Here is a 12,556-nt window from a genome sequence, read left to right as displayed (position 1 = left end):
TTCTATTCTTTCTGCCAAAGTGGACAAGTTCACATTTCTCACATTATACTCCATCTACCAAAGAGTCTACAGATTGATATAGATGGGAGAATAAGTTATCAACAGGATGTAACTGTCAGCAAAATTAGAAACCATCCCTTCACCCAAGTCACCATATGTAAATAATCAAGGTCCCAAGACATTCCAATGATTACCTCTTCCCAACCAGAAAATGATCCAATTATGCTTACTATTTCCTCTTAACTAATTATTCCTCTATCCATGCTAATATGTTAACCCCTACACCAGGAGTTTGTGTTCTGCAGTAACCTTTGAATTGGCATCTAGCCATACACCTGAAATTTCACCTATACCACACCTACAGGTTCCCCTCTGTCCACATTGACAGCTACTTCCTCAAATAACTAATAAAGTTAGTCAAAAATGGTCTCCTTTGTGAATTCTGTCTGATTGCATATTGATCTTTTAAGTGCCCTACTTATTGATTAGATTCCCTACAGTGTGGAAACAGGCCCTTCGACCCAACCAGTCTACACCAACCTTCTGAAGAGTAACCCACTCAGACCCATTCCCCCCTGACTAATGCACCTAACACTATGGGCAATTTAGACTGGCCAATTCACCTGACCTGGACATCTTTGGACTGTGGGAGGAAACCAGAGCATCTGGAGGAAACCCACGCAGACATGGGGAGCACATGCAAACTTCACACAGTCACCCGAGGCTGGAATCGAACCTGGGACCCTGGTACTGCGGCAGTAGTGCTAACCACCGAATCATCATGCTGCCCAACGACCTTTATGCATTCCACCATTTTCCCTATGACAAATGTTAAGTGAACTGGTCTGTAGTTTCCCTCTTTTGATTCTGTTGTCAAAAAGAGAACAAGACATGTCCACTATCTTCCAACCTGATGGAACGTACAGAATTTAGGACACTTTGGAAAACTGAAACTAATGCCTATTCTAAGCAGTCACATCTTGTAGACCCAAATCCATCAGGGATTTGTTAACCTTTAGTTCTAATCATTTGTTTAGTATCATTTCCCTGACTATTGTAATGGTTTTCAGTTTCATCTCCTTGTACTAGTTAGCAGATCACACGTTCTTCCATTACTCCACAACATCTGTACCCAGACAATAAAGTAACTCCCTTGTGCAGGGCAGGAGGACACCAGGAAGGAAACTGGTTAACCACAGTTTGATTACTGAAGATTGTTGCTTCAAGCTGAGCAAGAAATATTTATCACCCTCACAATCTTTGTCCAGTTAGAACACAAGATAGTGGATTCTAAATTTTAAGTGCCTGTTTTCGCCTATATAAATCTACAATGCAGTGAATTCCTGACCTGAGGTTTGATAAACCAGTGATAATCAGAGCAGCTTTTACCTGTTGCACTCAGACTGTTATGCACCTGTGTCACAATCAGAGGGTCGATGGATCCTGACGCAGAAACCTACAACAGCCAAGTTCCAGATCAATTAGGTCATAGGTTATTTTAGTGCACAACACCTTTAACAAGAGCCAATTCTATTCAATTGATTGACTGGATTAGGCAGAGTTCCTGCTGAGTGAATGAACATCCACATGGAACTAATAACATCAAAGTCGATTCCACATTTAACAAATTAGTGGCAGAAACTGCAGTTGCACATAATGTAGAGTCATAGGAATAGCAGCAATGGATTTATCACTGCCAGTTCTTCCAGAATTGAAAATTAACAATTACAAAAGTGTGGAATCTCATTCCTCCAAGTTTTGACTGTGGAGATTTGTTGTACAAAATACTTAAGAAAACGTATCAAAATCAAATCTCATCCCCACAGTATACCTGACTGATGCATTCTAAAATTCTTGTTCAGATGTAACAATCAAATTAGATTGGAGGATTGAAAAAATGATCAACTTGCTTTCCACGTAGAGGGTGCTGTGTTATTTCTAACTTCCACTTGCAGCAATTTGCTGAAGAAAACAGCAGATTGAAGAGACAGAGCAAGTCTGACTCATGCTGGGCACCATACTGAATAATAACTTAGCCAGGAAAGGTTTGTAAATATTCACCAGGTGATGTGGGAAGAGAATAGTTGTGGTACAGAAGATAGGTATACGTGGTGAAGTAGACTTTAAGACAGGACTCAGGACAATATAAAAGCATCAATAACAGCTATCTTCAGGCAGCATGACTCACCAGCCGTGAGCTATACATTGGAGGTTTGATGGCTGGAGTAGCTGGATAGTTAATCCTCTTCTCTTTCTGGCGTCGGTTACAGAACCAGACACGAACAACTTCTTTCTCCATTGATAACTGCTCTGCAATCATCACAATTTCCTCAGAGCTGGGCTTAGAGTTCTGATGTGAAACAGATACACAATTAGGCAGATCATAGCAGCTTATAATTCTGAAATTAGCTAACAGTTTTACTGAGGTCTGATATCATCAGGGAAAAGATATGATAAACATGCAAGGGAGATTACTTGCAGGGATGTAGCTGTGTTGGAGGTAGTTCAGAGAAGGTTCACTAGGTCATCCAGAGATGAAGGGTCTTAGATTGAGCAGTTTAGCTCTATAATCTGAAGAGTAGAATTATATGGGGAGAACTAATTGAGGTATAAAAGATGCTAAAAGGAATTGACAAAACAAACAGAGGATGATTCCTCATGTGGGAAATATAGAATAAGAGGTTTTAGCTTTGGGATAAGGGGTAGTAGATTTAAAACAGGATAAGAAATTACTTCTCTGAATAAGATAGTGAATCTGTGGAATTTACTACCAGAGTGTGGTGGATGTCAGGATATTGAGTAAATTTGAGGAGATAGACAGATTTTTAATTACTAATGGGTTAAAGAGTTATGGAGAGTGGACAGGAAAGTGGAGTTGAAGCAGAGATGAGATCAGCCATGAACATATTGAACAGTGGAGAGGCTTGAGGGGCTGAATGGCCTACTCCAGCTCCCAGTTTTTATGTTCTTAGAACAGCCGTCCTTGATCTTGTATTCCATGTTTCTATTAACTATTTAGAACACAGTATGTTTTATTAACTGCACTCTCAACTCCTTTCAGTGATTTATGTAGACATATGGAGGAACATGGTGAAGTAATGCTCAACTTTTTAAGCTCTTGTTTCTCTTACTACTTTATACCTGGGTACTTTGGTATCTAAGATGGCACCATGTCTGGCAACATTATACACTTTTCACTGCACTCCTGTACAATAAAATCTAAATCTAAACCCAACACCAGCTAAAATGTTCCAGGGACATGGTTTGGAATCCCACCACAGGAGATAGCGACATCTGAATCCAATAGAAGTCTTAAATAAAAAGCTAGTCTAATGGTAATGACTGTTGATTGTTACAAGAACACATCTGGTTCACTGCTGTCCTTTAGGCAAGGAAAGCTTTTAACCTTACCTGGTCTGGACTATGTGTGACTCCAGACCCAAAATAATACTAGTGACTTAACTGCCCTCTGGGCAAATAGGGATGGAAAATTCAGAAATATTGCATCTCCTGGTGTTCTCCTTTAACCAAATTTCTCGTTACTTCTTCAAATAATTTAATAAATCTCTCAGGAATGATTTCCTCTTCATGACCCATTCTAACCCTACCTGATTATCCTGGTACTTCTAAATGCTCTACTATTGCATTTCCTGTAACAGACCAACATTTTCCCAATGGCCAGCCTATAGTTCTTTTTTAAAATCTCCTTATCCTTTAGAATAAAAGATATTACACTGAATTTCCAAACCTCAGATTTTTGGCAGAAGCCAAGGATTCCTGGAAGATTACTCCAACATCTCTGTAGGTATTTTCTTTAATATTCTCAGATGCAATCCATCAAGTCTAGAGGATTTACTGACTACATATACAATTTCTATAGAGACAGCTACTATATCTATTCCCATCTTTCCCTTCTCACTACATATTTAATACTTTTGGAATTTAAAGGAGAATGCAAAGTATTTATTCAACTTCGCTATCATTTCCTGGTTCTCCATTATTCTTTTCCCAACCTTATTCTTTAAGGAGTCTATGTTCACATTGATATCTCCCCTCCTTTTCATATAAAATATCTTATAACTTTTTATTATTACTTGATAGTTTATCTTCAAAGTTTATTTTCTTCCTCCATAATGTTTGGTCATCTTCAGTTCATTTGTAAAACATTTCCAATCATCTGGCCAATAGTGTACTTTTCTTTCAATTTGATACTATCCTCAACTTCCCTGGTTAACCAGTGAGCCACCATGCTGCCCCCTTTTTTTTAATAAAAAGAGAGAAACAAAAGTAAAAGTTAAGAGCCGCAGAGGAGGGAAACACAGGCTTTTCGAAAGGCAAGGGTCATTATATTAGTTGGAGCAAATTGTTTGTCGTGCAAATGTAAAATCCCTGATCTTGGAGCTAACCCAAATTGATCAGAGATAATATTCTCGCTGTGTTCACCTCACGAAATCGCTTCTCCAGTGTTATTCGAATATTAGTCTCAATGCTTGTCCGCTTCTTCCTTTTACGGCCAAGGCCCTCCAACCCGATCAGTTGTGTGGGGAGAGATGGCAGGCTGTTCAGTGTGGAATCAGAAGGAACGTTTTCTGCCAAAGAAAACAACCATTCAAATATGAAATCATTATGAGAGACAGGCACAGAGGTGTTGAAGGGAACGTGTAAATTCGTCCATAATTAGAAATAACCAAATTGCTCACCGCATCATCAGGATGTTGGTGACACAGGAGAAAGTTATAATTACAGTAAACCCAAGCAATGCAGCAAAACCAAATCCCATCCCTGCAGAGAGTTCAGGACAAATCCCAGTGTAAAAAGGGGCAAAGATTAGGAAAACCTTAATAGGGAATTTAATAAAAGGATAAAGGTTAAATAAGAATACAGGATTGTAATTTAGATCACAGAGGAAAGATAAATTTGCATTTATGAGGCACTTTTCATGACCACCAGAAGTCTCAGTTAAAGCCAATGAGGTATCTCTAGAGAGTGTAGCCACTATTGTAACGTAGGAAACACAGCAGCTGACATGCACATGGTAGAATCTCACAAACACAGGAACATGCAATTACAAGTAATAAGTTTAAACCTTCCCCCACCACCCCAAAGTAATGTTTTAACCAGGGCGATAAACTTTGGAAGAATTTGCTGCAAGATATTTGGAGTATCACAGAGTGCGGATGGTTTATTCTAATAGCCCATTGTTACCTCCTAACCAAGGGTTGCATACCTGCATCACTCAGCCACTTCTCCAACAACGGTTTGAGTTTACACATGTTCTTGAAGCTCAGGTTCAAAGCCTCAAACCGTGAAATGGTTGTTTGACTAAAATCATTTCCATAGAGTTTTCCCATTGCTAATCCAACATCACCCTGCAAAGAATCAAAGGATTTTAGCAACACAGATCAATTACAACTTTTTCCATCATGACATATTGCCATTTCTCTCCCTGAAATGAAGGGAGTGGGTTTTGACAATGTAAGGATCTGACCAGTATAACACTGATAGGCGTTGACTGTAATTAAGGAAGCTCCTATAGGCTGTTGCCCAAATTGGTTTGTGGGCAGCCTGAGTTAACTGATTTCACACCAATATAAGTTTGCACTTGGGAAATTATTCTATCCTAGAATGACAAGTAATTTACAGTACAGGAGGTCATCCAGCCAGTCAAATCCCTAGCAGCTGTCTGCAAGAGCAGCTTGATTCGCCCCATTCCTATACTTTGCTCCTGCGATATGTTACTCTTTACAGTTACCCAATTCCTCTCTTAAGGCCACAATTGACCCACCTAGGCCACTATCACAGCATTCCCAATCCTAACCATTTGATGTATAAAAACATCCTGATTCCTTTGCCATTCCTTTAAAGTTGTTATCTCAAACTTACCACCCAGTTTCTCCTCATTTACTACGTCCAGGAATTTTGAACCGCTCAGGATTTTGAAAATCCCTATCAAATTTCATATCCATTTTCTCCAAGGAAAACAAACCCAATTTCACCAATTTATCCATGTAGTTTAAAGCCCTCATCATTAGAAATGCATGTTCTGATTTTTTTCTGTACCCCCTCTACTTGCCTTCAAATCTTTCCAAAAGAAAAAAAAATTAAATAATAGTGCCCTGAATTGGACAACATTCTAGTTTTAGCAGAGCCGGTATTTGATGACCATGACCACCTGCGATAATTTAGAAATCCTATCACACCACACTGGGGGAACACTTTGGAAATCATGAGTCATCACAAATATGAAAATATTTAAATCAAACCAAAGTCCCCATCGTAGCTGGTGCCAGAATGAAAACATGTAGATTTCTGTAATCAACAAGATTATTCTAACCAAGAACAGATTAGACTAGAAACACAAATTGCTAAATATAACTCTATTGCCATCCCTTTATAAAAATATTCCCCCGCACATACAGTCAGGTGAATAGAGACAAGACACATCACAGGTGTGAAAGAACCAAAAAACCCATCAGCGAAGGCACAGTTCTAGCACCAGTCTTATTACAGACATCGATAGAATGTTGATGTTTGCTTCTGAGGAAATCACAAGGTTGCACCAATTCTCAATCTTTCATTTACTGGGTGAGCATTCACCAGTGTCATTTACTGGGTGAGCATTCACCAGTGTCATTTACTGGGTGAGCATTCACCAGTGTCTCTCAGGATGGGGAAGAAAATGAGGGAGTGTAGCTTGTTGTTCTGGATTTTCTTTTACTTCTCTGCACAGAAAAGGGAAATGTTTTCACCTTCATATATTTCTGCTGTATTATCCAAACCATGTTGCAGTCATTTACCTTGAACCAATCAAATTGTTACTGTGTTTGAATAAGTCTACACAGACACATCCCCTTTAGTTTTTCAACCAGGATCTGTACGTCACTGGACACACCCACAGAGCAGAGGTGTTGTACATCTTAGATTAGATTATTTACAGTGTGGAAACAGGCCCTTCGGCCCAACAAGTCCACACCGACCCGCCAAAGCGAAACCCACCCATCCCCCTACATTTGCCCCTTTCCTACCACTATGGGCAATTTAGCATGGCCAATTCACCTGACCCGCACATCTTTGGACTGTGGGAGGAAACCGGAGCACCCGGAGGAAACCCACGCAGTCATGGGGAGAATGTGCAAACTCCACACAGTCAGTCGCCTGAGGCGGGAATTGAACCCGGGTCTCTGGCTAACCACTGTGCCACTCCAAGTGAATGACAACAGTGCAGACAGAACACAGTCCAGATAAGTTCTATCAAATTGCACATTTCCTTGGATTAAATCAGTATCCTTTTTCCACTTTAAGTCCACAGTCAAGAAAGTAAAAGTAGTCTTTGCAATCCCAGACTTGTGTACACCTTGTTAACTGCTTTCTCAACCACCTTCCTCTGTGCACGTATCATCTGGTCTCCTTCCACAGGCTTTAATTTTCTTTTTAAATTTATATTGCCTTCCCTATTGCTTTCAGCAGAAGTATATCATTGCAAATAACTTGGCATTAAACTTCATTGGTCACTTGACTGCCTATTTCACCAGTATCCATGATTTTTCGGTGTATTCATTCACGGGATATGGGTGTCACTGGCTGGGCCAACATTTATTGCTCAAACAAGCAGCATGTTTTTTTGTAACAAATTGTGGACTGAAGTTAAAAAGACCTGTTTTAAAATCAATGTTTGAAAGAGGGCTGTATGATTCAAAAATAAGTCACCACAGAGGCAGAGTCATACAGCGCAGAAACAGATCCTTCGGTTCAACCAGTCCATGCTGAATATAGTCCCAAACTAAACTAGTCCCCAACTGCCTGTGCCTAGCCCATATCCCTCCAAACTTTCCCTATTCATGTACACATCCAAATGTCTTTTAAGTGTTGTAATTATGCCACATCCATCACTTCCTCAAAGCCCATTCCATACGTGAACCACCCTCTGCGTAAAAGGTTTACCCCTCATTTCTTTTTTACAATCTCTCTCCTCTCACCTTAAAAAAAATGCTCCCAGTCTTGTAATCCCCCATCCCAGAGAAAAGACAACTACCATTAACTCTATCTATACCTCTAATTATTTTATAACTTCTATCAGGTCATCTCTCAACCTCCTATACTCCAGTGAAAAAATATCACAGCCTTTCTAACCTTTCTTTATAACTCAAACCTTCCACATCCAACAATACAGTAAAGCTCTTCTGATCCCTCTCCAACTTAATAATATTCATCCTTTAACTGGACAATCAAAACTGTACACAATACTCCAGAAGAGGCATGACCAATATCCTAGGTAAAAACACCAGATGGCCTCCTTCTTTAGAGACCGCAATTTCCCTTCCCACGTAGTTAAAGATGCCCTCCAACGCATCTCGTCCACATCCCGCACCTCCGCCCTCAGACCCCACCCCTCCATCCGTAACAAGAACAGAACGCCCCCTTGTGCTCACCTTCCACCCTACAAACCTTTGCATAAACCACATCATCCGACGACATTTCCGCCACCTCCAAACAGACCCCACCACCAGGGATATATTTCCCTCCCTACCTCTTTCCGCCTTCCGCAAAGACCATTCCCTCGGTGACTACCTGGTCAGGTCCACGACCCCCTACAACCCACCCTCCCATCCTGGCACGTTCCCCTGCCACCGCAGGAACTGCAAAACCTGCGCCCACACTTCCTCCCTCACCTCCATCCAAGGCCCTAAAGGAGCCTTCCACATCCATCAAAGTTTTACCTGCACATCCACTAATATCATTTATTGTATCCGTTGGTCCCAATGCAGTCTCCTCAACAATAGAGAGACTGGACGCCTCCTAGCAGAGCGCTTTAGGGAACATCTCTGGGACACCTGCACCAATCAACCATACCGCCCTGTGGCCCAACATTTCAACTCCCCCTCCCACTCTGCCGTGGACATGGAGGTCCTGGGCCTCCTCCACCACCGCTCCCTCACCATCCAATGCCTCATCTTCTGCCTCTGAACACTTCAACCCCAGGGCATCAATGTGGACTTCACCAGTTTCCTCATTTCCCCTTCCCCCACCTTACCCCAGTTCCAACCGCTCTCTATTCCTGATGAAGGGCTTTTGCCCGAAACGTCGATTTTCCTACTCCTCAGATGCTGCCTGAACTGCTGTGCTTTTCCAGCACCACTCTAATCTATCACCAATATCCTGTACAAATTTAACATGAGTTCTCAACAAGTCATTACAAGCCGTAATCAGAGTTTGAGTGGCAGATGACTCAGAGTCAAAGGGGTGTTTAGATACAGCTTTTGCGGACAACAAGAGGTTGGTTGATACTTGTTACTAGTCGATAACCAATGACAGAGCACGCCAGAGAGAAAACGCCTGTTGGCACGTAATTGCTGCGCAGGATCCTCAGAACAGCTGTGTGTACACAGTTTAGAAAATCTATTTCAATCTGGGAAGACACTACTGAACTCACTTTCCAGTTTGTCCTCCTCTGCCTATAACTCTCAAACAAACAGAGTAAAACAGGTTAAGAGGATTACCGTTTTAATTAACAGAGTTGCGTTCTGACAATTATAACTAGGAGACAGTGAGGCCTGCAGATACTGGAGATCAGAGTTGAGAGTGTGTTGCTGGAAAAGCACAGCAAGTCAGACAGCATCAGAAATGAAGGGTTCCAGCCCAAAATGTTGATTTTCCTGCTCCTCGGATGCTGCCTGACCTGCTGTGCTTCCTCAGCACCGCTCTGACCATTATAACTGGTCCATATTTTCTATGGAATTTGGAAAAAAAAACAGTTAATTGGGGAATGGTGTGTAATTTTTAAAATCTTTAACCTTTAATGATGACTTTGAATATAGCAAGGTTTCATTTCCAGCATGGTACCCCAGTGATTTAACCACCCATCTTCGCTGCCCTGGAGAAGGTAGTACTGAGCTGCTTACTTCAAACAGTTTAGTCCATTTGCTGTAGGTTGGCCCACAATGCTGTTCAGGATTTTGATGCAGAAACAGTGAAGGAAACAATGCCGATACATTTCAGAGTCAGGATGTTGTGTGGCTGAGGAAACTTGCAGTCGGTGCTATTCCCATGTATCTACTGTCTGTGTACTTCTCTATAATAATGGTCTTGGCTTTGGAATGGGCTAAGGGTGCTTGGTATGCTTCTGCAATGCATCTTGTAGATGGTACATACTGCTACAACAGAGTGCCAATCAAGCAAACTGCTTTGACCCGGATAGTGTCAAGCATCTTGTGTTGTTAATGGAAAGCAGGTTTGTAGATGGTGGACAGACTTGACAGAAATCTGGAGATTCATTACTCACTGCAGGATTCCTAGCTTCTGACCTGCTCTTGTAACAACAATATTTGTATGGCTATAACAATTTAGCTTCTAGTCAATTGTAGCCCCTGGATCTTGATAGTAGAAGGTTCAGCAATTGTAATACCATTAAATGTTGCCTGGTAATGGTTAAATTCTGTTTTGCTGGAGATAGCCATTGCCTGGCACTTGTGTGGTACAAATGTTACTTGCCACGCATTGGCTTAAACCCAGATATTGTCTGGGTCTTGTGCATTTGAACATGGACATCTTCAGCATTTAAGGATATGCAATCATCGGTGAACATCCCCACCTCTGACATGATGGAAGAAATGTCATTGATGAAACAACTAAAGATGGTTGGGCCTAGGACATTATCCTAAGGAGCTCCTTCAAAGATGTCCTGGAGCTGAGAAGACTGAGCCGTAACAACCAAGGCCACCTTCCTATGGGCCAGGTACAGCTCTAACCAGCGGAGAGTTACAGGTGCTAATCCTGTGGCTGCTGATGACCCATAGCACTTTACAGATACCCAGGTTTGATCCATTATATTAAGAGTTGGAACATATCACAGTTAGAAAATGAATGGAAAGTTTAAAAGGTCCCAGTTAGTCAGATATAAGTAGAGCTCCTACTGTACCCCAAATGCCATCTTCTTACCTGGGTGAACCCCAGTTTAATCCGCCTTTGCTTAAATGTCTTTGCAAATTGTTCAAGCTCCTCCAGGTCGCTGGGTTCATCTGTCTGGACAGATGTAATATGTTTTGGGGCAATGTGTTTTGGAAGAGTTTCCAAATGAGACTCCAAAGCTGAGCCCACTAAGCCTGGCCGAATGACTGCCTGCAAAACCCAGAACAAGTTCAGTTCACCAATTCAGAAAGATTACACTCACAGAGTCATACAGAGAAACTAACTTGTATTCTCCACAAGCAGGGTTTTTACAATCTAGAAATAGTGTTTGCACAACAAATCAAATTTCTAATTATCAAAAACTCAAATTATATTCAAACAGACTGATACCAAAAGTGTCAATCTGGTATTAATCCCAACTACTACATTTGTGCACAGTCAGTTGTCACTGGCACTTAATATTTCAGACAATGCTGCAGTCCTGTAGTGCCAGAGTCATCCAGCAGATGGAAGCAGCTCTCAGGATTTAGGTCAAAGTTAAGAACTGTCCCCTTCAACTCTGAGCAAATTACTGCTTTGGACTGAAATAGTTATGCAATAGTTTCTGGAGCACACTGACCTGTGGAGTGATCCCCACGCCAGGCTGTGGTGGCAGGAGGCCACTCTGTGATTGTGAGGACAATGGCAACAGGCTTGGAGATTGCAGCGAACCTAGGAAAATATTTAGAAATCACAAACCATAACCAAAACTAAATCAATTAAACAGTACATTAAAAAAATCCACTGGAACATCAACCTTGAATATCCTCAGGATCGGTACCAGGATGGATGGAGGATGGGGGGGAGGAAAGGGAGAACATTGGGAAGGTGTGGGACCCCCCCTTGTTCCAATTGCTCCTGGTGCTGCTGGAGAGCACCAGATAGAGCAGGGAACTGACAGGCAGGATCTCCATCGCATCCTACTGTTCCTGTCTCTTTCCTACAAATATCCTAGAGCAGGAGCAGGTGTTCCCAACATTATATTAAATTGTTATCACCCCTCAGCAAAAACTGTGAGAATTGAGGAGGGGAGTGTTATTAGGTTTCGGATTATTTTAACTATGTGCCATGCCTACTGTTCTGTCTGCTAGAGGTTCAGGCCTTTGTGATGTAGCCATTCAAACCATTCCCACATTTTTATAAAAAGGTGTAAACCTTTAAGTTGCCACATAACTGTTCAATCAGTTGGAGCTCAATAAAACATCTTCTTGCCTCAGAGCCCACCCCATTCCTTATGTGCTTCTCATTCATTATCGTATTCTCATCATGAGGAGGGATGTGGCATAGATGCATCTTGCAGTCGGTTATTAAGAGCAGCAGGGACGGATCTTACCTTGTTGGCTTTGCTGTGTCTGAGGGAGGAGGAATGTTGCTGCTGTCTGCAAGTGATGTCCAGGTACCACCACAAGTTGCTGCAGCGTGTGAAGTGGTTGCAGGTCCTGGACAGAATATAGCATGGTTAAACATCAGACTGATGCCCCCAGCTCACCCCACCCCCATACCCCTCAGGAGGATGTGGACATCTGTAGGAAAGTTCAGCATTGTCGAAGCTCTCACTTTAAAGAAGGAAAGTTTCCCACCGTGAGGATGTTAGGGATTCTAAAGCAATCCA

General features: G+C 41.7%; 1 protein-coding gene across 4 annotated transcripts in view; it reads right to left on the bottom strand.

Annotated features, from left to right (window-relative positions):
• pou2f3 (POU class 2 homeobox 3) overlaps positions 1-12,556 on the bottom strand; it is a 39,207-nt gene that overhangs the window by 10,360 nt on the left and 16,291 nt on the right. For all 4 annotated transcript variants that reach the window (XM_060846672.1, XM_060846673.1, XM_060846675.1 and 1 more), the window contains exons 4-10: positions 12,278-12,383; positions 11,525-11,616; positions 10,936-11,115; positions 5,228-5,369; positions 4,444-4,589; positions 2,189-2,350; positions 1,390-1,456 (exon numbers count right to left, since the gene is read on the bottom strand). In XM_060846672.1, coding sequence (XP_060702655.1) covers positions 1,390-1,456; positions 2,189-2,350; positions 4,444-4,589; positions 5,228-5,369; positions 10,936-11,115; positions 11,525-11,616; positions 12,278-12,383 — 895 coding nt within the window. The remainder of the gene's footprint in view (positions 1-1,389; positions 1,457-2,188; positions 2,351-4,443; positions 4,590-5,227; positions 5,370-10,935; positions 11,116-11,524; positions 11,617-12,277; positions 12,384-12,556) is intronic.

This window comes from Hemiscyllium ocellatum, chromosome 29 (genome assembly GCF_020745735.1).
Source record: "Hemiscyllium ocellatum isolate sHemOce1 chromosome 29, sHemOce1.pat.X.cur, whole genome shotgun sequence".
NCBI classification, from domain to species: domain Eukaryota; kingdom Metazoa; phylum Chordata; class Chondrichthyes; order Orectolobiformes; family Hemiscylliidae; genus Hemiscyllium; species Hemiscyllium ocellatum.
Note: the sequence above shows the minus strand (reverse complement) of the source record. Positions and strands in the feature narration are given on the sequence as shown.